Genomic DNA, 24,954 nt, shown 5'->3' with positions numbered 1-24,954 from the left:
CCAAGGGCCACAGTGTACCACGCTAGGGTTCTCTGTTGGTATTGTATATTCTATAGGTTTAGACAAATGTATAATGACATCTGTCCATCATTATAGTAATCATACAGAGTATTTTTTCTCCTTAAAAATCCTCTCTGCTTTGCCTGGCATTTCCTTTTTCCCTTATTTTTTTTTTCTTTGGTAGGGTTTTAAAATCTTATTTAAATTCAAGTAATTAGCGTACCATGTATTATTAGTTTCAGAGGTAGAATTCAGTGATTCATCAGTTGCATGTAACACCCAGTGCTCATTACATCAACTGTCCTCCTTAATGCCCATCACCCAGTTACACCAACCCCCTACCCACCTCCTCTCCAGCAACCCTCAGTTTGTTTCCTTAAGAGTTTCTCATGGTTTGTCTCCCTCTCTGATTTCATCTTTATTTTCTCCTCCTTTCTCTTTGATCCTCCGTTTTGTTTCTTAAATTACATATATGAGTGAAATCATATAATTGTCTTTCTCTGATTAACTTATTTCGCCTAGCATAATACCCTTTAGTTCTATCCACATCATTGCAAATTTTAAGATTTCATTTTTTATGGATGAGTAATATTCCATTATACATACATACCACATCTTCCTTCTCTGTTCATCTGTTGATGGCATTTCTATAGATTGGCTTTTGTGGGCATTGTTACTATAAATATTGGGGTGCAGGTGCCTCTTTGGATCGCTGTTTGTAGGCTTTGGATAAATACCTATTAGTGCAATAGCTGGCTTATAAGGTGGCTCTATTTTCATCTTTTTGAGGAATATCCATACTGTTTTCCAGAGTGGCTGCACCAGCTTGCATTCCCAACAGTGTAGGAGGGTTCCCTTTTCTCCACATCCTTGCCAAGGTCTGTTGTTTCCTGATTGGTTCATTTTAGCCATTCTGGCTGGTGTGAGGTGGTATCTCACTGTGGTTTTGATTCGTGTTTCCCTGATGCCGAGTGATGTTGAGCACTTTTTCATGTGTCTGTTGGCCATTTGGATATCTTCTTTGGAGAAGTGAGTGTACATGTCTTCTGCCCATTTCTTGATTGTATTGTTTATTCTTTGGTGTTGAGTTTGGTGGGTTTTTATAGATTCTAGATACTAGTCCTTTATCTGAAGATGTGCAAATATCTTCTCTCATTCGGTAGGTTGTCTTATGGATTTGTCGACTGTTTCCTTTGCTGTGCAACAAAGCTTTTTATCTTGATGAAGTCCCAATAGTTCATGTTTGCTTTTGTTTCCCTCGCCTCCAGAGACATATCTAGCAAGAAGCTGCGGTGGCCAAGGTCAGAGAGGTTGCTGCTTGTGTTCTCCTCTAGGATTTTGATGGATTCCTGTCTCACATTTAGATCTTTCATCCATTTTGAGGTTATTTTAGTGTATGGCATAAGAGAATGGTCCAGTTTTGTTCTTCTACATGTAGCTGTCCAGTTTTCCCAACACCATCTGTTGAAGATACCATCTTTTTAAAAAAAATTTTTAAAGATTTATTTATTTGACAGAGAGAGAGAGAGAGCGCGCGCATGAGAGAGCACAGCAAAGGGAGCAGCAGAAGGAGAGAGAGAAGCCGACTTCCTGCTGAGCAGGGAGCCTGATGTGAGGCTTGATCCCAGGACCCTGGGACCATGACCTGAGCTGAAAGCCTACGCTTAACTGACTGAACCACCCAGGTTCCCTGAGACCATCTTTTTTCCATTGGCTATTCTTTCCTACTTTGTTGAAATTAGTTGAGCATAGAGTTGAGAGTCCATTTTTGGATTCTCTGTTCTTGGCATTTCTTTTTCATTCTTTCTTGGAATTTCCACCTCCTTGCAGTGCCCGTCTGTTCTTTCATGTTGTCTGCTTTTTCCCTTTGAGGTTTTAGCATATTAATCATAGTTGTTTTAAATTACTGGTCTCATTATTCCTATGACCCTGTCATATCTGAGTCTGCTTCTGATTTTTTATTTTATTTTATTTGTTTGACAGAGATCACAAGTAGGCAGAGAGGCAGGCCGTGGGGTGGGGGGTGGGAGGAAGCAGGCTCCCTGCTGAGCAGAAAGCCCGATGCGATTCGGGGCCCAATCCCAGGACCCTGAGATCATGACCTGAGCCAAAGGCAGAGGCTTAACCCACTGAGCCACCCAGGTGTCCCTGGTTCTGATGTTTGATTTATGTTTTCAAGCTATGTTTTTTGTCTTTTAGTTTAGTTTTAGTTTTGTCTTACAGTTTTTTGTTGAAAGCTGAATGTGATGTACTGAGTAAAAGGAACTCTGATAAATAAGCTTTTAGTTGTGAGATGGTGAGGTGTGGGGGAAGTGAAGTGTTTTATAGTCCTATGAGTGAGTCTCAGTCCTTTGGTGAGCCTTTGCTACTGGGCTATGAATTTTGGAAGTGCTTCTCAGGGGCACCTGGGTGGCTCAGTCATAAAATGTCTGCCTTCAGCTCAGGTCATGATCCCGGGGTTCTGGGATCAAGCCCCAAACTGGGGTCCCTTCTTAGCGGGAAGCCTGCTTCTCCCTCTTGCTTGTGTTCCCTCTCTTGCTCTGTCTCTGCCAAATAAATAAATAAAATCTTTAGGAAAAAAAAAGTTCTTCTCAGTCTTCACTCTATACTCCTCGAGTTGGATAGATGGTTAGAATGGGCTGGACCTGGGTATGTCCCTTACCCCAGTTTGGTTAGGTGCTGATGAAACCCCAAGAGATTAGGCTCTGGTAAAATAGTTTCTCTTGAAGGCAGACCTTGTCAAGAACAGAATGCTCTGTTGTATTTCCAAATGGTTTCTTTTCTTCTTCTGCTGGAATCATGAGGGTTTTTTTCCCCGCTGATATTGACTGTGGGAACCTGATTGAGCTCCGGGAGGTAAAATTCACAGAAGTGTGGAGATCTCCCTATGACTTTAGTCCTCATCTTGATTTTACTGTGTTATAAAAAGGAGCTCTGTAAAAGTAGTGAACTCTGATTTTTGAAGCAATGTCATCCCAAGTAGTTTTATTAAAGTTAAACTGAAGCGTCGGGGCGCCTGGGTGGCTCAGGGGTTAAAGCCTCTGCCTTCGGCTCAGGTCATGACCTCAGGGTCCTGGGATCGAGCCCAGCATCGGGTTCTCTGCTCCACGGGGAGCCTGCTTCCTCCTCTCTCTGCCTGCCTCTCTGCCTACTTGTGATCTCTGTCAAATAAATAAATAAAATCTTAAAAAAAAAAAAGTTAAACTGAAGCAGAGGTACATTTGGTTGACATAAGGAAATTTATTATAGCTGTCTGTGGTTTCTGTTTTTGTGTTTTTTTCTCTTCAGTACTTGGACCATGAGACTGCTTCAGCCACATTCATCGACAGTAGTGGACAGTTTGTTTCCTCCCAGGTGACAGGAGTTAGCCGGAATCCTTACTGTGGCTATGAGCATCAGACTCTGTCTAGCCGGGAGCGCATGGAGGAGGACTCCTTGCTGGCTGCCCTACAATGGCAGGTGCCTGATGTGGGTCCAGTCCCCTTTCTGAAGAGCACTGACCCTTCTTCCAGCTACTTTGTTATCTTGAACTCTGCAGCCTTCTTCAAGGTGGGAAGCCAGCTAGAAGTGCTGGTTCACGTACAGGATTTTCAAAGAAAGCCCAAGAAATATGGTGGAGATTACCTGCAGGCCAGAATCCACTCGCCTAAGCTGCAAGCAGGGGCTGTGGGCAGAGTGGTAGACTACCAGAACGGGTTTTACAAAGTCTTTTTCACTTTGCTCTGGCCGGGCAAGGTTAAAGTGTCCATATCTCTCGTCCACCCCACTGAAGGGATCAGAGTTCTTCAGCACCTACAGGACGAGAAACCACACAGGGTCTATTTCAAGAGTCTCTTCCGTTCAGGAAGAATTTCTGAAACCACAGAGTGCAATGTGTGTCTTCCTGGGAATCTGCCCCTGTGTAACTTTACAGATCTCTACACTGGAGAACCCTGGTTCTGCTTCAAACCAAAGAAGCTCCCATGCAGTAGTAGAATTAACCATTTCAAAGGTGGATACCTAAAGGGCCTTCTAACTGCTGCAGAGAATGCTTTCTTCCAGAGGTACGTGCTCCTTGTTCTAGGGGCTAGTTTAAGGGTCCTTTCCCACTGTTTTTGTCCCAGTTAGGAGACTTTCTTGTCTTGGTTATTTCCTTCATATATTTCTCTGAATGTGGCCCAGTTTGGGAGAAGTAGTGAATAAGAAAATAAATATTTGTATTTTGTGAATAGTTTTATTTATTTATTTTTAATTTATTTAGGTTCTTTTAAAAAATTTATTTATTTATTTATTTATTTATTGTGTGTGTGTGTTTTAAGTCACAGGTGTGCAACTTTACTTAATAAATTAAACCCCTTATGATAAATAACAGAATTAAGTTAGAACTAAATATATATATACAAGTATATTTACTTCAAAGAAAAATGGAAAAAGGAAAACCTCAAAACCAAAGTGTATTGCCCTGTTAAGAATATCTAATGTGCATCAAAGAATTGGAAAACAGGCATTTTTACCAAAGTACAATGTCACTAGGACGTATGGATTGTAATTATAAAACCAAGTTTGGAAACACAAAGGGGACACTGGCAGGGACACAGAACAACGAGCAGGTGCTGTGGGAATTTAGGTTCTTTTTATTTTTAAGTAATCTTTGCACCCAATGTGGGGCTTGAACCTGAGATCCTGAGTGGGAGTAATAGGTTATTTTTATTTTTGAGTAATCTTTGCACCCAATGTGGGGCGTGAACCCCTGAGATCAAGTTGCATGCTCTACTGACTCACTGACTAAGCCAGCCAGGTGCCTCCTTGTGAATAGTTTTTAAAAAGTGAAACTAAGAGCTTATTCCAGTTCAAATTAAAGGCTTTTTACCCTTGAGTTTTTGTTTTTTTACCCTCATATCTATGTTTTACTTCAGAACTACATAGCACATCTAGAGCTGTGTAAGAAAAATAACTTATTCACAGAACAGATAAAAAAATCATCCAAGAACTAGAGGTCTTGTAGTCAGGCCAGTGGTTTAGCTTCATGTCTAATAAAATAAAAAAAAAGTTTAATTGGCATATTATCAGTTGTTAAAATCATATAAACATGTATTGATAGAAAAAAGACTATGGGAGTGCCTGGGTGGCTCAGTTGTTAAACATCTGCCTTTGGCTTAGGTCATGATCCTGGGGTCCTGGGATCGAGCCCCGCATTGGGCTTCCTGCTCCAAAGGAAGCCTGCTTCTCCCTCTTCCACTCCCCCTGCTTGTGTTCCCTCTCTCACTGTGTATCTCTCTATCAAATAAATAAATAAAAATCTTAAAAAAATAAGAAAATAGACTGAATATGATAACATTGCTGGGTTGATTTAATGATAAGAATGGGAAGCTAGGAATATCATAGCAAACTCTATTTTTAAAAATTAATAGTTGTTGAAATTTTTGTTTTACTGTGTACAAATTTGTTTTTGAACAAAAGTATAGAACTTTTTCAGTATAATGATCAATATATGGAATAGTGTGCAGAATAGAATGTATGTGGGATCAGTTCAAATTAAGATGTTTTCTTCAACATCCCATGTAGTTCTGAAGTAAAATAGCATGCCTAAGGAAAAAAAGTTAGAAAGCATATGGCCAAAATGTCCCATTATTTGAAAGAATGTAAAAATGTCTTTTATTTTTTAATGAAATACATAATTAAAAATATTCCCTGGCAGAGGGGTAGTTTTGTTGAGTACATCTAGGCAACCCTAAAAAATTTTATGTTTTATGTCCTCTCTTTCCTCAGTGGGAGAGAAGTGCCTACCATAAGGTATATAAGTCTACAGGAGCTTCTACAATAAAGGCTTTTGATTTTTCACTTGTGGAGTCAGCTTTTGGTCTGACCAGTTTTTGTTTTTGTTTTTTTTTTAAAGATTTTATTTATTTATTTGACAGAGAGAGATCACAAGTAGGCAGAGAGGCAGGCAGAGAGAGGGAAGCAGGCTCCCCTCTGAGCAGAGTCATCATGACCTGAGTAGAAAGCAGAGGCTTAACCCACTCAGCCACCCAGGTGCCCTGGTCTGACCAGTTTTAAATACGTTTTTGATGGACCCATGCCATGCTGTTAGAAGGCCAGCAGAGGGAGCACTACTCAATGTATTTCCTGCTACTTCAGTGTAGAGAACAACTCTGCTCACAAGGACTTTAGCTTTAGTTTATCTTGGGTCTGATCTCAGACAAGCTCTTTATCAGTGACGGTGAGCAGATTATTTCAGTTCTGTGTACTTTTTGCCAGTGTGTGAACACTGCTCAGTTACTCCCCTTTTAGAGTTGTGTTGTCAGTCCACTTATTGGCTTAGCAAAACAGAGGAAGTATAGCTTGTAATTTATTGAAATTCCATGTGGAAAAAGTAGGAAAAAGGCTAGAGAATTTGTAAAATTTAAGAATATTCCTGACACCAAATCCTACCATTAAAAACCGGAAAACACCTATGAGTCATGAAGGATGAAATAATGTCTGTCCCTGTCCTTACTTGCATATCCTGGGTAAGTCTAGCCGATGGCTCTTTGTAGGAGAATCACTTTGTAGTAGAATCATTAGGAAATTCTAGTTCCTGGAAGTTTGCTGGGAAAATAGTGTTGAGGTGGCATTTTTGGAAACTAAACATTTGATAGTCCTGATGCTGATTTTATTTTTTGCATTGTTTTCTCTGTTTTGTACCAGCTAACTGAGGAGAAAAAGCAAAAGATTGAAATTGATCTTTTAAGGTGTCCTTGGGTGTACTGTTTTGAGTGCATGGCCTGAGTATGTTAGACTGATACCCATTTTTACCTATTTCACTTGGTGGCTTATAACATGCTTAATTCAGAAAGGATTAAGAAGCTTAGCCTTAGTCTTTGGTTCCCTAAATTACAACTGGGCAATTAAAGTGCTCTCATCTTTGGTTCTTCACTCCTAAGGAAAAAAAGTGTTGGTTTTAGAAAGAATAACAGTACTTTGCTTAAATGATCTTATTAGTATAAGGGAAGGCCTTTTGAAAGAATGAGCTTCTCATGTGAAAAGCTTCCCATATATTTCCAGCATAATTTAATCTTTTTCTTTCTAAGTTTGTGTTTAAAAAAATCTTTCAAGTCATTAGAAACACTACAGGAATAATAAGAATGAACATCCACGTGTCTTTTACTTAGATTTACAGTTGTTACTGTTTTGCTACATTTGCTTTCTCTTGCTTTCTCTCTGTAGGTGGATGTCTTTGTGTAATTCCCCTCCCCCACCCACCATCCCCTAACGCCTACCATTTGAGAGTAAGTTACAGACATCATGGTATTGCACCCATCAGTATGAGTCTCCTAGCACATGGACTGTCCAGTATGTCACCAGAGCAGAGTTACCACACTTAGGGCATTTATCACTGATACGATACTGATATCTAATATGTGGCGCATACTCACATTTCTCTGGTTGTCCCAGTAATGTCCTTTATGGCTGTCTTTTTTATTTTATAAAGATGTATCTATTTATTTTAGAGAGAGAGAGTATGAGCATGAAGCTGATGAAGAGGGAAAGAGAATCCTAAGCCACGTCCACGTTCACACAGGGCTCAATCCCACCAACCTGAGATCACAACCTGAGCGAAAACCAAAAGTTGCATGCTCAAGTGCCTGTGTCACCCAGGTGCCCCTTTTTATTTTTCAAAAAGATTTACTTATTTATTTCAGTTTGTTTTAATTAATCTATGTTTTTGTTTTTTTCTTTTGGTGGCGCAGTGGGTTAAGCGCGTAGGACTCTTGGTTTCTGCTCAGGTCCTTATCTCAGAGTCTTGAGATCAAGCTGAGTGTCATGTTCCATGCTCAGCGTGGTATATGCTTAAGACTTTCTCTCCCTCTCTCTCTACATGCCGCCCCCCCACTCTCTCTCTGTCTCTGTCTCAAAGAAATAAATCTTAAAAAGAAAAGAAATAATTAGACCTATTTTAACTACTCTAACCTATTATCATACATAGTGTGTTTAGTTATCTCTTTAATGTCTTTTAATTTGGAAGGGGTCTTTAGCTTGTTTTTTGCAATATTAAGAATTTGGTTGGGCTCTGCTGTCAGCAGTCTGTTTGTCCCTCTCCTTCCCCCTCTATGCTGCTCATACTTTCTCTCTCTCTGTCTCTCAAATAAATAAATAAATAAATAAATAAATAAATAATATCTTTTTAAAAAGTTTAAAAAAATAATTTTGATGTCATTGTTTTGTAGGTTGTCCCTTAGTTTGGATTTGCTCCTTTATTGTTTGTCCGTGACCAAATTAATGTTAAGCATTTTTACAGGAAAATTACAAAGGGGAAATTTTCTTTTCTTTACCTCAAGGTTTTCTCATGAAAGTGGTCTATTTATGCTATTTTAGAAGTCATGTCTTCTCTTAAATGCCACTTATTTAAGCTGTTTTCTAGTTAGTGCCTGATACAGTTGAGCTGAAAACCACAGGCATGGGGGGCTCCAATCACCCACAGACTCTGTCCGAAATCTGCTCTAATTTCTGACTCAATAAAAGCTGAATTACTGATATCTGACTGTTGACCGGAACCCTTACAGTTGATTAACACATATTTCATATGCTGCATATGTTATGTACTGCATTCTTACAGTAAAGTAAGCTAGAGAAAAGAAAATCCTAAGGAACATTTACAGTACTGTACTGTATTTATTGGAAAAAATCCACGCATAAATGGACCTGCACAGTTCAAACCCATGTTGTTTAAGGGCCAACTGTGATGCCTTTCTTCTTTGTTTTTTTTATTTCTCTCCCCCATTAGAATGTCAGTTCCATGGAGGAGATGCTGTGTGTTTTGTGTACTGTTATATCCCTAACATCTAGGACAGTGCCAGGCACATGGTAGAAGCTTAAGGGTCATTACTATTTATTTTTTCTAGGTTTATTTATTTATTTGAGGGAGAGGGGAAGAGAGAGAGAAAGCACATGCAGTAGGAGGGGCAGAGAGAGAGGGAGAGAACATCTTAAGCAGGCTTCGTGCTAAGCAGGGAGCCTGACTTGGGGCTCAGTCTCATGATCCTGAAATCATGACCTGAGCAAAACCAAGAGTCAGATGCTTAACTGACTGAGCCACCCAGGTGCCCCAAGAATTATTTATTTTCTTTTATTAAAAAAAATTTAATTCCAGGGAACCTGGGTGGCTCAGTTGATTAGGCGTCTGCTTTTGGCTTAGGCTGTGATCTCAGGGTCCTGGAATCGAGGCCTGCATCAAGCTCCTTGCTCAGCTGGGGACCTGCCTCTCTGTCTCCTTCTGCTCTCCCTGCTTGTTCTCTCTTTCCTTCTCTGTCAAATAAATAAATAAAATTAAAAAGAATTCAGAAAGTTAGCATTTTATTTTATTTGTTTTTGGTCTAAGCATAGGAGGTAATTATTGTGACCCAGCTTCTGGCATAGTTATAGCAAGTTTTCAGTACTTTCCCCCTGGACTTGACTCTCCCCCACTTTCTCACACAGCCCCCCCATCAAATATTTTCCAAGCCTGGACTCTAGTCCAGGGCTGTGCTAAGTGCTGAAGACAAAAGGTGAGTGAGACATAGTCTGTGTCTTTGAGGAGTATATGTTTTGGAAAGAGACACTCCAGAGTCATAGTAATGATGAACAGATACTGCAAGCACGTATCTGGGGACAGGTATCTTCAGTAGGGACTCGTCTCTGTTCTGGGCAAGGCCTAAGGAATCTTATGTGCGATTTAATTCTATAAGGATTTGTAGGCTGAAAATTAGATAGTGATATTCTCATCAGTGTGAGCCATTTTCTGAGTCCAAGGGGAATAAGTAATTCAGACCAGAATTTGTCATTTTGGAGCTTATACTGTCACTGGTAAGCAGTGAAAAATTAAAGACCTGTTTAATTTTTATTCACTTTATATATCTATATAATCTGCTTATTATAAGAGACATAGTTTATTAATTGTGCTGATTAACATTTATAAGGATATTTCATCTTAGGGTTCTGTGAAATCATACCTGTTTTTTTATTTGCAAATGAAGATACATATATATTAGAAAATAAATATTCTGGAATCTAAGCTTGTACTGTTTTATTCCTTCTAAAGTGGTGTCAATATCAAAATGCCAATCAACTCCAGTGGACCTGATTGGGTGACTGTGATTCCCAGGAGAATAAAAGGTAAAAAGGAATGAGCATGATGATTTGTTATTTTTCTTACTAAATGAGTGAGGTTCTGTGGTTTCACCAATGTTATAAAAACTTTTTTCCTTCTTTTACTATGCTGTGGACATTAAATTAGTATGCCATGAATATGCTTCTGGGCACAACTGAAAATACTAAAAGAGCTTTTTGATTAAAATAAGTCAGACCTTATGTGTATAATCTTGGGCTTTGCTATTTATACTCCTGTAAAAGTCATCTTCTTCCTCCTTTCCCCTCTCTGATTAGCTCCTCAGGAGCCATCAGTGCTATACTGTTCAATATGGTAGCTACTTGGCTATTTAAGTTTAAGTTAATGAAATAACTAAATACAAAAATAAAATAAGGTTTAAAATTTAGTTCTTTTTTTTTTTTTTTAAAAGATTTATTTATTTGACAGACAGAGACCACAAGTAGGCAGAGTGGCAGGCAGAGAGAGAGAGAGAGAGGAGGAAGCAGGCTCCCAGCTAAGCAGAGAGCCCGATGCGGGGCTCGATCCCAGGACCCTGGGATCATGACCTGAGCTGAAGGCAGAGGCTTTAACCCGCTGAGCCACCCAGGTGCCCCTAAAATTTAGTTCTTAAGTCACACATCTCAGGAGCCATGTGTAGCTAGTGGCTGCCATGTTGAACAGCATTTTATTTTATTTAATTTTCTAAAGATTTTATTTACTTATTTGACAGAGACAGTGAGGGAGGAAACAGAAACAGGGGAAACAGCAGAGGGAGAGGGAGAAGCAAGCTTCCTGTGGAGCAGGGAGCCTGATGTGGGGCTTGATCCCAGGACCCTGGGATCATGACCTGAGTGGAAGGCAGACGCTTAACGACTGAGCCACCCAGGCACACCTTGGACAGCATTTTAGATAAAATGTATCCATTATTGCAGAAGTTTTGTCAAATATTGGTGCACTAGAGATACTCAAGAATGTGTATAAAATTGTCATAGGAATTTTTGAAATCAGAAGCATTGGGTTAGTTAATGGCAGTTTTCTCAAAGTGCGATCTCTGCGTTAGCAGCATTGGCATTCATGTGGACTTGCTAGAACTGCAGATTCTCAGGTCTTATCTCAGGCTACTGAATCAGAAACTCTGGGGCATGGGGCCCAGGAATCTGTGTTTTAACCTTCTAGGTGATTTTGATTCATTGGTATGGGATATTAGAAGTAAGACAATGAAATTCTGGAGTAAATGTATATATTCTGTTTTTTGCAGAGTAGATGTAAATAGCTATGGTGACTTTTAGGAAGAAAGGATGAATATTATTAAGGAACTTATGCAGATGGTAGGAGAGGTCCTTTTAGCTGCTGAAAGCATATATGTATAGTCTCCCACACACAGATATTGCATACACTGATGCCACAGGGCCTGGGTATATAATACATATGAATCTAGTCATATATGAAACATCATCAGTGGAAATACTTTTATTTGCCTGGGCCTCCCCCTCCATATTATCCCCCGCAGTCCTGCACTCCTCACACTCGTGTCCGACACCTCAGGAGACCCCGTCCCACTACCACATCTACCCTTCTCTGCCACAGTCTTAACCTTCTGCCTTGCCTGCGTTGTCCCTGGGTGTCTATGGGATAGTCAATGAGTGGAGCTTTGGATGGTTTATCTGCACCTGACAGGCCTTGGTGTTGAGCCAAGAAGTGGTTGTAGGTTTGTGATGTACTGTTCTGTTTAGAGAGAAGACAGATTTAGTAACCAGTGAGACTTTTGATGGATTTTTATTTTTATTTATTTTTGAGATTTTATTTATTTACTAGAGAGAGAGAATGAGTGTGGGGAAAGGCAGAGGGAGAGAGACAAGTAAACTCCTTGTTGAGCAGGGAGCCCTTTGCTGGCCTGGGTCTCAGGCCCCTGAGATCATCACCTGAGCTGAAGTCAATCAATTTTGATGGATTTTTTTTTTCCCCAGTAGGGAAACTTTTTTTTTTTTTTTTTTAAGATTTTCTTTATTTGCCAGAGAGAGGGAGAGAGCACAAGTAGAGAGAGCGACATACAAATGGAGAAGCAGGCTTCCTGCTGAACAGGGAGCCCAGTGTGGGACTTGATCCTAGGACCCTGGGATCATGACAGGAGCTGAAGGCGGATGTTAAACTGATTGAGCCACATAGGCATCCCATCCCCTTAATGGATTTTTAGAGGAGGAAAGGAACCATGAATCAATAGGAGCATAATAGCCTGGCTTTGAGAAGACCATCTCAGAGCTGGAACATAATTGGAGAGAAAAGAGAAGGGCAATTGCTTTTATATAAGACCCAGTTTAGGAGAACTTTACTGCAGTTCACACTTGTTACCAGCAGGGTGCACTCAAAGACCCTAAGCCATGGGCTCGCATCCTTCTCTTCCTCCCTCTTTATCTTCCTCCTTTCTTCCTTCCTTCCTCTTTTTTTTTAAACAGTTTTTTTTTTTTTGGTTTTTAGATGATTTTAAACTTACATATGAGTTACAGAAATAGTACAAAGTTCCTGTATAGCCTACACCCAGATTCTCCTTATGCTAACATCTTATATAACCACATAATACTTTCAAAACTAAGATTTTAACATCAGTACAATATTATTAACTGTAGGGTTTGTTTAGATTTCATCAGTTTTTTCACTCATGTCCTTTTTCTGTTTCAGAATCCAGTGCAGGATCCCACATTGCATTTAGTCACCGTGTTTCCTTAGTCTTCCCTCTATGACATTATCTTAGGTGACTCTTAACTTTGAAGAGCATTGGTGAGATATTCTTTAGAATGTTTCTAGCTTTGGATTTGTCTAATGTTTTCTAATGATTGGAGTGAGACCATGCATTTTTGGAAGAACAGATCAGAAATGATGCTGTGTCCTTTGAGGAGAGTACATGCTGTTGATAGGTATTGTTAATGATGTTACCTTTGATCATTAGGTTCACATGGTGTCTGTCAGGGTTCTCTCCTTTTTATATTTATTCTGCATTCTGGAGAGATGCTGAGACGGTGGAAGGCTGAATAATGGCCCCAAAGGTATCCAGATCTTAGTCTCAAATTTGTGAATGTTGCTGTATATGGATGGTAAAGGAAACTTTGCATATGTGATTAAGTTAAGGGTCTAGAAATGGGGAGAGATTATCTGGATAATCTGAGTGGCCCCTAAATGCAACCACAAGTGTCCTTTTAAGAGGGAAGCAGAGGGAGATTTCATACAGAAGCAGAAGGCAGTGTGACAGTGGAAGCAGGGAGAGACTTGAAGATGCCAAACTGCTGGCTTAACATGTGGAGAGAGTGGCCATGAGCCGGAGAACACAGCCCTAGAAGAGGCGAGGAGACAAATTGCTCCCTGGTTCCTCCCGAGAGAGCATGGCCTTACTGAGACCTTGGTTTTGGCCCAGTTATATGGAATTTGGACTTCTGGCCTCCAAAATGGAAAGAGAATAAATTTGTGTTGTTTTAAGCCACTAAATATGTGGTAACTTGCTATAGTAGCCACAGGAAACTACTCTCCAGATGTCTCTATATTAAAACAGGATGTAAACGTTCTGTTTCTGCTTACACTTTCACCCACTAATTTTTACATTCATTAGTAGATCTTGCCAGCAGCAATTATTTCTGTAGTATGCAATCCTGATTTTTTAATCTCTCATTCCTAAGACAGTTATTAATTGGAAGTTTTCCGTAAGAAAGAGTTGTCCCCTTTTTCCTGTTTGTTTAATTATGCCATTACAGGCTTATGACTCATGATTATTTATTTCATTCTTTAGGTTATTACTTAATTCAGTTGTTACTTGTTTTGTTGTTCTAATTGCTCTGGTTTTGGCAATTGGGAACTTCCATTAGGCTCCTGTGCCCCTTTGACATACTGCCATTCCCTGCCCCCCACCCCCACCCCCCCACGCCAGTGTAAGGACTTCCTTACCTTCTGACCCCATAAGATACTTCAGACCCATCTTGTATTTTCTTCGCCCTGGCCTTGGAAAGGTTTATAGTCTTTCTACTTTTATTATTTTACTTATGAATCCTGTTTTTCGAAGGCTTTTTTTTCCTTACCAGCTTTTTAAATGTATTAGTTAACTTATTTTCCTACAAGTTAAAATTATTCTAAGAAGCATATTTAGTCTGCTGAATTGTTACTTGTCTATCCCCAAGCATAGGTATAATTCTAGTCAAATTAAGGAACCATAGGGACAAGATCTGGTTTCTGACAGGCTTTCCCAGTGTCAGAATTGCTGTTGACTTTTCATTAACACCTGTACTGTGGTCCCTAGACTGCCATAGCCTAATAAAAGCCTTCATGGCTGCTAACCTCACCAACTAAACTAGAGCTCAGTTTTGGGGGAGCTTACTGGGAGTTTGGGATAAAACTAGATCAAATAGCAATAAAATAAACACTCACATCTTTGTAGCCCTTTGCTATTTTATCTTTTGAGGGGTATCTTACAGACAATAGAGTGCATGGATTGTAAACATATAGTACAATGGAAATTTACATTTATATCTGTCTTTGTAGCTGTGATAGTTGACTTCTAAGATGACTCCCAGGGACCCATGCCATATATAATTCTTTTTCTCTTGACTGTGGAAAGGACCTGCAAATATGATGGGGTATCAATCCCATGATTTGATTATGTAACAAAGTTGACTTTTAAAAAATATGCTATCCTGGGCAAACCTGACCTAATTGGATAAGCCCTCAACAGGAACCAGGTTCTTCTTGAAGAGATCTGAAGTGTGAGAAGGCTTCCATGTGAGGGAGATACTTTGTTACTGGGTCTAAAGATGGAGGAGACCATGTGGCCACAAAGGTAGACAGGTTCTAGGAACTGAAGGGCATTCCCTGATTGACGATCGCCAAGGAAACAAGAAACTCAGTCTTATAACCACAAGGAACTGAATCTGGCCAACAATTATTTTTTTATTTTTGATTTTTTTAATTAACACATAATGTATTATTTAGTTCAGTGGTACAGGTCTGTGAATCATCAGTCTTACACAATTAAGAGCACTCACTGTAGCACATACCCTTCCCAATGTTGATCACCCAGTCACTCTATCCCTCCCTCCTACCCCCAGCAACCCTCAGTTTGTTTCCCAAGATTAAGAGTCTCATACAGTTTGTTTCCCTCCCCAGTCCTATCTTGTTTCATTTTTTCCTTCCTTAACCCCCACAACCCCTCACCCTGCGTGTTACATTCCTCATATCGGAGAGCTCATATGTAATTGTCTTCCTCTGAATGACTTACTTCGCTTAACATAATACCCTCTAGTTCCATCCATGTCATTGCAAATGGCAAGCTTTCGTTTTATTTGATGGCTGCATAGTATTTCATTACACACACACACACACACACACACACACACACACACTGCATCTTCTGTATCTGTTCATCTGTTGATGGACATCAAGGTTCTTTCCATAGTTTTGGCCAACAATTTTAATGAGCCTGGAAGCAGATTTCTCTCATTTTCGGAAAGGAGCACAGCCGTGCTGACACTTGATTTCACCCTATGAGACTCTGAGAATCCTGCTGTGCCATGCGTTGGACTCTTTTTTTTAAGATTTTATTTATTTATTTTTTGACAGATAGAGATCACAAGTAGGCAGAGAGGCAGGCAGAGAAAGAAGAAGGGAAGCAGCTCCCTGCCAAGCAGAGAGCCTGATGCGGGGCTTGATCCCAGGACCCTGGGATCATGACCTGAGCCAAAGGCAGAGGCTTTAACCCACTGAGCCACCCAGGTGCCCCATGCCTTGACAGAACTCTTGATAATAAATGTCCCTTGTTTTTGAGCCGCTTAAGTTTGTGGTGGTTTGTTACACAGCAATAGAAAATTAATTAAGTGTAACTACCACCCACATGAAGATACAGAATGTTTAGTGCATATAGAATATTTCCAACATTCCAGTGTTCCCTGTATTTAGAAATGATTGAGACTACTAATACCGCTATAGTATTAGACTTTAATGACAGCCCTTCAAAACAACTAGTAATTTAACCATTTTGTAGATTTGACATGTACTTGGTGTCCGATGCTAGACCAGACTCTGAGAATACAGGGGATTAAGAAGATGAAAGTTTAAGTAATTTCTGGGGTCTCACATAGGGGAGGTAGAGCCAGACATAAACCAGAGCCTCTGACTCAGGTCTGGCCCCTTTTCTATGTCTCTTAACCCTGCTTGGGAGGTGTGGTGGAGGACATCTTGCTGTTCGGGTTTGTCTGCAGTAGTGGAATCCATCAGCTCTCTAAAATCTAAATGCATCCAAACGATGGAGTGAATGATGAAACACTGTTGGATGTTGGTGAAAACCAGACTGGTGCTGTAATCGATGATACGTCACTCTGACGTTGATGTGGTAGCATAGCAAATTGGACAAAGATATTTTGAAGACAAGCGCTTTCCAGTTGTTGGAAAAAATACTTCCTATAGAATACATTTTATTTGGCTAACTTAGAGAATCGAAGGGCTCATATCCTCCGTATAAAATCTAACTAACTGATATCATTTGGGGGTAGGAAGCCCACTCCTGCAACTGTATCCATAGTGTAATATAGCCTTTGTAAACAGTATAGCCCTGACCACTAGCTGTCCCTACAACTCTTTGAGAAACTTGGGCAAGTCACTCTGTGACATACTTTCTTCACCTTTAAAAGATACTTAGACTTGCTATTATTTGAAGTCCTTTTCAACATTCTTTAAGTATGTAGGTATTTCTACCTATACCTATTTATAGCTTTCCTCTGGAAAATGCTTAACTTTTGGAGGACTGAAGTATAAAGAAAAAAAAATTAAATTCCCAGGGTTTTCTAGGGGGACTCAAGGGTAAAGTCACACTCAAGCTACAGTAATAACTATGTAGCCAGGACCTTCTCACAGTTCCAGCACTTGACAGGGTATCCCTAAAAGCTCCACACATGCTGTCCTCATTTCTTGTCTCCCTGAGATGGCACCCTAGTGTTCCTGTGCCCACTATGTTCCCTAATGCAAGGAATTGTTTGATTATTTTTCTTCTCTGTCTAGGTAATTCCATGCTGAAAAATTAAGGGACTTGTGCATAACATGCACTTATACAACCTCCCACCCTTAATTTACACTGTATCTCTCACCCAGCTCTTTCTAGATAGTTTAGGGAAATTTTTTTTCTCTGCATTTTTCTCTCTCATTTGTCTCATTTGTGGCCCAAATAGCCTTTATTTTGGCTAGTGAATGACATGGGATGACACCCTTTGGAGGAAAATATAAGCTACGGGTTTTATTTTTATTTTTTATAAGCTATGGGTTTTAAAAAGAAGCCAATACTGTTTATAGAAGCAGGGACCTTACTTGCAAGTAATCAAAACTATCCATTCTGATTTTGCATAAAGATCTTCTCTGCCTTTATATTGACCTCCAGGAAAACTTCTTTCTTCATTGTTAGTATTTAAGATAACTGTAAAATTAAGTAATAAGTCATTTTTGTTTTAAAATTACTTTAAAAAAAAGATTTTATTTATTTATTTGTCAGAGATTGAGAGAGAGAGCACACAAGCAGGGGGAGCAGCAGGCATAGGGAGAAGCAGACTCCCTGCTGAGCAAGGAGCCTGATGCGGGGCTCCATCCCAGGACCCTGGGATCATGACCTGAGCCAAAGGCAGATGCTTAACCAACTGAGCCACCCAGACACCCCAAAATTACTTTTATTCCACATGCATAATACATTAGGGTTATATATTCAGTTTTAGAGACTTTCATATTTTATGTGAAAATTTTGAGATCCAAGAAATGCTGACTTTGAAACAACTTAAGACTCCTTAAAATCTTATTAAAATAGGGAAGGTGTTGGGTTGCCTGGGTGGCTCAGTGGATTAAGCATCTGCCTTTAGCTCATGTTATGATCTCAGGGTCCTGGGATCAAGCCTCACATCAGGCTCCCTGCTCAGCAGAGTTTACTTCTCCCTTTCTTTCTCCTTCTGCCTCTCCCCTCTGCTCCTGCTCTCTCTCAAATGAATAAATAAAATCTTAAAAAAAAAAAAAAAGGACATGTGTTTGTCTCAGCTGACCATAAGAGGGCAATGTAGGTTCATGTATTTTACTTTAAAAATATGCTCTATTATCTAGTGCTGCATGTATAAAGAATTAATGGCAGGTTCAGTAATTGATTTGCTTTGCTTGACTCAACTCTGGTAGTAAATATTTGAATGGAAATGGTAATTATTTCCTGTGTGATACATGCTTTTCTTTATAACATGTATTTGACATAGAATAGCCAAGTCTCCTAAATTAATAATGGTAAAAATGGTAACTTCAAAATCATTCTTTTTTTTTTTTTTTAAAGATTTTATTTATTTATTTGACAGAGAGAGAGATCACAAGTAGGCAGAGAGGCAGGCAGAGAGAGAGGAGGAAGCAGGCTCCCTGCGGAGCAGAGAGCCCGATGTGGGGCTTGATCCCAGGACCCTGAGATCATAACCTGAGCCAAAGGCAGCGGCTCAATCCACTGAGCCACCCAGGCACCCACTTCAAAATCATTCTTAATTCCCAGTCTAGTAAATGTTTTCTTTGGGCCCCAGGTGTCTTCTCTAGATCTTTCTGCTTGTGTAAGCTTGACATGCTGATGTAATGAGGGAGCTTTGGGCAGGGTGTGGTAACATAGTAAAGCCACACTTGGTGACATGTGGAGAAATTGTTTTTGAATAAGCCAGATAAATATTTACCCCCCCATTTTTCCTTTGACAATCACTTTTTCCAAGTAAAGTTTTTATTTTCCTCCCTCCCTCCCTCTCTCTTTCTTTCTTGTAAAGTTTAAAAAAAAAAAAAAATGCTATTTACCTTTCTGCTTAGGCCCTGAACCTTCAAAGACTTAGCAGCTGCCTAAATTAAAAGATGAAATATGCACTATCTGTCGAATAGGACATCTTCTTTGAAGAGAATAAAACCAAAATAATTTCATGTAATATGAATAGTATCAATATGATAAACTGAAAATAGTCACAAATACAGGACTCATAGTTAGATTGCTGAGTCGTATAAACATTTGGATTTCAAATTGTGGTTTAACAGGTGAGACTGCAGAATTACTGGATTATGATAAGGTTTGAGACTTGGGGGTGTGTAAGGAAGTGATGTCAAGTAATTGGTGGTTTTTGAAGATTGTAGATTCGAATAAATGTTGGAAATGAATAAGTGTACAGCTTCAGGAAGAAAGCCAAACAGAAAATGGCTGCCATCTACAACCATCTTCTTTTGAGGGGTGATGTAGCATGGTGGTTAGGACGTGGGCTCTGGGGCTCACCAGCCTGGATCAGGTCTTGGCTTTGCCACTTATGAGCTCTGGGTCTAGGTCAAGTCACTTAGCTGTTTTGAAAGGTAGGGGTAACAATAGCACCTACCTTAAAGGGTTATCATGAGCATCATATGAGATAATATGTTTAATTGCAGAGTAAACTCACAAGAAATATTGGCCATCCCAGTCTGTTTATTTTGAAGCATGTAAAGTGTGTTGTTTCTGCAGAAGCGTTTTCCGAGGGAGGTGTTACGGCAGAAGGATGCTGACTCCCTCTGAAACGTGTGCTGGCACTTGTGTCATCATGTGTAGCGAGTACACACGGCTGCTCCATTTTATTTTGTTTTACGAAGATTTTATTTATTTATTTGTCAGAGAGGGGGCGAGAGAGAGAGAACGAGCGAGCGCGCAAGCAGGGGAAGCAGCAGGCAGAGGGAGAAGCAGGCTTCCCACAGAGCAGGGAGTCTGACGTGGGACTTGATCCCAGGACCCCAGATCATGACCAGAGCTAAAGGCAGACAATAAAGCAACTGAGCCACCCAGGCACCCCTGCTGCTGCATGTTAAATACTGTTCATTGTGCAAAAAGACCTTCTGAGCCTTCTGTGTTCTGGGGAATAATTCTTTAGAGTGTGTACATTTGGTTTGTTCTCTGTATTAAGTGGTGGTTTTCTGAATTCATATTTGATTATAGGACCCATAGGTTAAAACTTCCCTTTTAATAGGCTGAGCAAGAGACTGATCTAGCTATACATATGTATAATATAAATTTAAGGTGTGACTTACCTCATAGGCTTTTGTATGAGAAACTTATTCTGGGATAATACTGGACAGTATTTGTATCTACACATTTCCATGGTATTTGCCTGCTTTTATTTTTGGCTTTTATAGAAACATGCATAATCAGAGGGGAATGCTCAAGGTCCCCTTTCCCCTTCTGTCCACCAATACCCTCACACGTATTTCAGATCTTCCTATTTTTGTGCAAAGGAGAACCTTTCGTAGCAAGGGGAAAGTCTGGGATTTCTCTGAGTTGTGATGACAGGAAATCTTACCCATATACAAGCAGACTAACAAATATAGGGGCATAATTTTGTTTCTTGGAGCATTTTCCATGTAGAGTTTTTTGGAGGAGACTTTCAGAATATCTTATTTTTTCCTTTTTCTTTTCAGAAACTAACAATCTAGAACTATCACAAGGCTCAGGAAGTTTTCCTTCTGGATATTATTACAAAGACCAGTGGAGGCCCAGAAAGTTTAAGATGCGCCAGTTTAATGACCCTGACAACATCACAGAATGCTTACAAAGAAAAGTGGTGTATTTATTTGGAGATTCAACAATCAGGCAATGGTTTGAGTACCTTACTACGTTTGTTCCAGGTTGGTACTTTACATTCTATTTTACAGCTCTTTTCCACAGGCACAGAATCAGCTTGCTTCACTCCTGTGCCTGAGGAAGGGCACCAGCCAAGGAAGTAGTTATTTCTCTGTAGGACTAAAGAGGTATCCTAACCCTGGAGAGCTGTGTGATGGTTTCTGATCCATGGTGGGGTTGATGTATTGATGGAAGCACTGGGTCCTTGGTGAAGTTTCATACCACTGATTAGCTGTGTGATCTTGGACATGTTATTGACTTAACGAAGGACTTCTCAGTCCTTTATCTCTTCACGCACGCAATGAGGCAGCGGGATGGTATTACCTTACAGCAGACCTTTACTTTTGCTATTCTGGGCTCTACAACAGAAGTGGACATTTCCAATTGTTTCGCTCCTAGTTCTGTTTGGTCAGACTCCAAGTTTGTAATAGATTTCACTGGAAGGAAGCAGACAAACTGACTAGGGTCCATTTTAAAGATTTTATTTATTCATCTGACAGATCACAAGTAAGCAGAGAGGCAGGCAGAGAGAGAGGAGGAAGCAGGCTCCTGGCTGAGCAGAGAGTCCGATGTGGGGCTTGATCCCAGGACCCTGGGATCATGACCTGAGCCGAAGGCAGAGGCCTTAACCCACTGAGCCACCCAGGCGCCCCCTATGGTCCATTTTAATGCATTCATTCAGCAAAACCTTCCCAGTGTCCTCCATTGGACATTCCATTGGTATGATTCTGAGATGAGCGGTCTCCTATGATGAGGGAGTCTTGATCAGTCCCAGCATTCTTAGCTTCCTGATTTTACTGCTGGGCTCTGAGGGTGCTATCTAGACTCAGAATAAAACCCCACTCCCTGGAGAACCATCCTTTATTCAAGGGCCTTTTCCTCCTCATGGAAGGTGTGTGGATGGGGTGAGGAGGGATGAGTCCCAGGGAACGGCGCTAAAGACCCTGCTTACAATTTAGAGAGCTGACAAGTAATTCTGTGGGAACTATTTTTGAGGGCCGTGTATGGGCAGGGCTTTTGATAAAGCACAGTCCCCTAATTTTGTTGTGAGTTGTTGTTGGTATTTTTTTCATCTTTTTTTTTTTCATCAGCGTAGTTTCAGACTTAATTTTTAGAAAGAAAGGAAGAAGTAGATATGATCCCCAAAAGTAGAGTGTTAATTCCAGTTTTCATTTTGCTTGTTTTTTTTGAAATAGGCATAGCCAAATTTAGTCAATAAAGCATGAATTAAAAACTAGAAAAAGAGATATAATTTGTATAACATAATGCTAAACTTGTTTTGATGCTGGCTAGGCAGGGCCCTCCAAGAATCTATAGTTGTTTGTTTCTTAAGTTCTAATGACGTAGCTCATTATTTCCTTTCATCGGAGTGATCACGTTGAGTGTCTTGTTTTCCACCATATCCTTTGCAGACAGATTTTCACCTGATAAAGCCTTGTGTCAATGCTTGATCTTAATCAAAAGAAAAAATGGTAGCTTGAGTTTATTCAACTTAAGTGGGGCCAAATGCTAAGTAGTAAAGAATCAGGTAGGAAAATCTAGAAGAGGAGCCTGAGACTGCTGGAGAGAAAAGTGACACCTTTAAACTGTAAGAAGAATGTACACCAATTATACTGTGATGTTATTTCTTCAGAATTGACCATTTACCTCTTGAGATCAAGGACTGTGACTTACCCATCTGAGTCTTGCTGGCTCATGGCACTGAGTAGGTACTCAGAAGTGATAATTGACTTGGGTTGCCAGAAGTTATTTAGTCTGTTCTCTGAAAGGCACTTGTAGGAGCATTTAAATATATGAGACAGGTCGTCTTCCCTTATGGGGCTTATGTTAAGTGATGAATTGTATAGACAGAGTTTTTTAGGGTTAACAAAAGAGAAATAATCACTGATTCCTGGGACCTTCAGAAGATCTCAGAGGAGCTAAACTTTGAAACACCACTTAGATAATGGGGAGGAAGAAGGGAATTCTAACTTGTACAGCTGTCTTTGTTATTCTTGTGACAGAGATAGACATTCTCTAAGATATTAATATGATTTTCCATCCATAGGGTGAAATAGAAAGTCAAAAGAAACAGGGTTGCTCCTTTCTTTCATGTATTGCAAAAAGAGGTATTTGGTTACTATTATATGTTCTTAAAAAAGCAGAAGTTAGAGCCCTAGAAGAAACAGTATTTGTCCATTAGAAGAATAATGTGTAAATGTCAAGTTGATTTTTAAGATATTCAACAGTCGGTGCAAACAGGAAGATCTCTTGGCCTAATGGTTAGAGGTAAAGAGGTTATTTTGCTTCTGAGGTATACAGACATAGGTATCACTGATAGTTTAAATAATATGTTAAACTAAAGGTATATTGAGGCCAGTGAAATAGTTATTACCTTTACACTTGTACCTTTCGTTATGCTTTTATTTAAGAAAAAGTTCTTTTAAGCTGCTAAGTATAGAATGATCATAATATATGTGCTTGGTTTTATGAATTTGAGTTTTATAAATTTGAGTTTTCCTTGTTTCAGATTTAGTGGAGTTTAACTTAGGTAGTCCCAAGAATGTGGGTCCTTTCCTCGCGGTGGACCAGAAGCACAACATCCTGCTCAAATATCGCTGCCATGGTCCACCCATCCGTTTTACAACTGTCTTTAGCAATGAGCTCCATTATGTGGCCAATGAGCTGAATGGCATCGTGGGAGGGAAGAACACCGTGGTTGCCATAGCCATATGGTCTCATTTCAGCACCTTCCCCTTGGAAGTGTACATCCGGCGGCTCAGGAATATCCGTCGAGCCGTGGTCCAGCTCCTGGATCGAAGCCCTAAGACTGTGGTAGTCATCCGAACAGCCAATGCCCAAGAGCTGGGGCCTGAGGTGAGCCTTTTCAACAGTGACTGGTACAACTTTCAGCTGGACACCATCCTTCGGAAGATGTTCTCAGGGGTTGGAGTGTATCTCGTTGATGCTTGGGAGATGACCTTGGCTCATTATTTACCCCACAAGCTACATCCAGATGAAGTTATTGTGAAGAACCAACTGGACATGTTCTTGTCCTTTGTGTGCCCTGTGGAGACCTAGCCTGCCCTGGAGGGGACTGGAGGAATCACGTCACTTGTGTTACAGGAAGTTAATGGCTGGCCCCATGGAGAGATAGCTGCTAGTGACATGTACCAAATTTCAAAAGGAACTGGACTTTATGTGAGACTTCTAAGGAGCTTAGAAAATGCAGGTTGCATTTATATCTACCTACAGGATTTTTTTCCAATCTTTACATAGCCATTGGAGAATCATTATTAACAACATCTACGCACTGTATGGCTCTTGTAACCAAAGATGCTAATGAGTGTATTTGAATTAGCCTCTCCTGAGAGGGGAGAGTACTGTGCTAAAAACTGTGAGACGCATTCTGACCTAAGTGGTTGGTAGTGAAGTGTTTGTAGCTTATCTGGTAAAGGAGAGTGAGCTTATCTGTATGAACAGCACAGTTGGTCCATCTTTGGTGGGATGAACTAATGAGGCTCCTGGTCAGTGCCTCCTATAACACACTGAAGACTGCTGTGTCTTGGAGTTTCTCTTGATGATCCACCTTTTCTGAGTTGCTTTTCAGGCTGGAATCCTTGCTCAGATTTTTTTAGTGAGCATATTTACAATATTCTGCATTTATCTAGAAAAGAAGCAAAAGGAAAGTATGAAAACAGTACACAAAATCTGTGTGTCGAATTGATACTTGCACTGGGGGGTTGTTACTTATTTCAGCTGAATTTTACATGATGAATACTTTAAAATAATCACTTTTGGAACTGGAAGGGGGAATCTATAAATGGAAATTTATTTTTGTGTTTTGAAGTTTGAGGGTTTTAAGAACTGCATTTTATGTAAAGATTGTTTATTATAAAGTTATAGAAGTTACTTGCATCAATTTCAAGTGTTTCTTTTTTGGTTGTTATTTTGAACTGCATACCAACATTAGAAATTAAAATTAATTAGAATCTAAAGTTCGATATTGAGATCTAGAACAGGTTTTATTGATTTGAATGTAAGGTACACACATTCCCTCATGCTTGCAAGTAAAAAGCTGCTATTCCTACTGCTATCTTAAAATAATTGAATTATTGACTTTACTTGACTGTCTTTACCTTATTAATTTAGATGAGTTTAGGTTAACTTGTGGCCTTTTAGTAAGTATAAGTACTCTTTTCCGAGCCACAATAAGTTACAATCTAGTTTTAGTTATCCCTAAAGG

General features: G+C 39.9%; 1 protein-coding gene across 6 annotated transcripts in view; it reads left to right on the top strand.

Annotated features, from left to right (window-relative positions):
- The window catches only part of NXPE3 (neurexophilin and PC-esterase domain family member 3), a 45,703-nt gene extending 21,077 nt beyond the window's left edge, over positions 1 to 24,626 (top strand). For all 6 annotated transcript variants that reach the window (XM_046003273.1, XM_046003274.1, XM_046003272.1 and 3 more), the window contains 4 exons: positions 3,289 to 4,043; positions 10,037 to 10,110; positions 20,528 to 20,734; positions 23,239 to 24,626. In XM_046003273.1, coding sequence (XP_045859229.1) covers positions 3,289 to 4,043; positions 10,037 to 10,110; positions 20,528 to 20,734; positions 23,239 to 23,789 — 1,587 coding nt within the window. In that variant the 3' untranslated portion in view covers positions 23,790 to 24,626. The remainder of the gene's footprint in view (positions 1 to 3,288; positions 4,044 to 10,036; positions 10,111 to 20,527; positions 20,735 to 23,238) is intronic.
- Positions 24,627 to 24,954: the final 328 nt, after the last annotated feature.

This window comes from Meles meles, chromosome 4 (assembly GCF_922984935.1).
Source record: "Meles meles chromosome 4, mMelMel3.1 paternal haplotype, whole genome shotgun sequence".
Taxonomy (NCBI): Eukaryota; Metazoa; Chordata; class Mammalia; order Carnivora; family Mustelidae; genus Meles; species Meles meles.
This window is presented reverse-complemented; position numbering and strand designations above follow the sequence as displayed.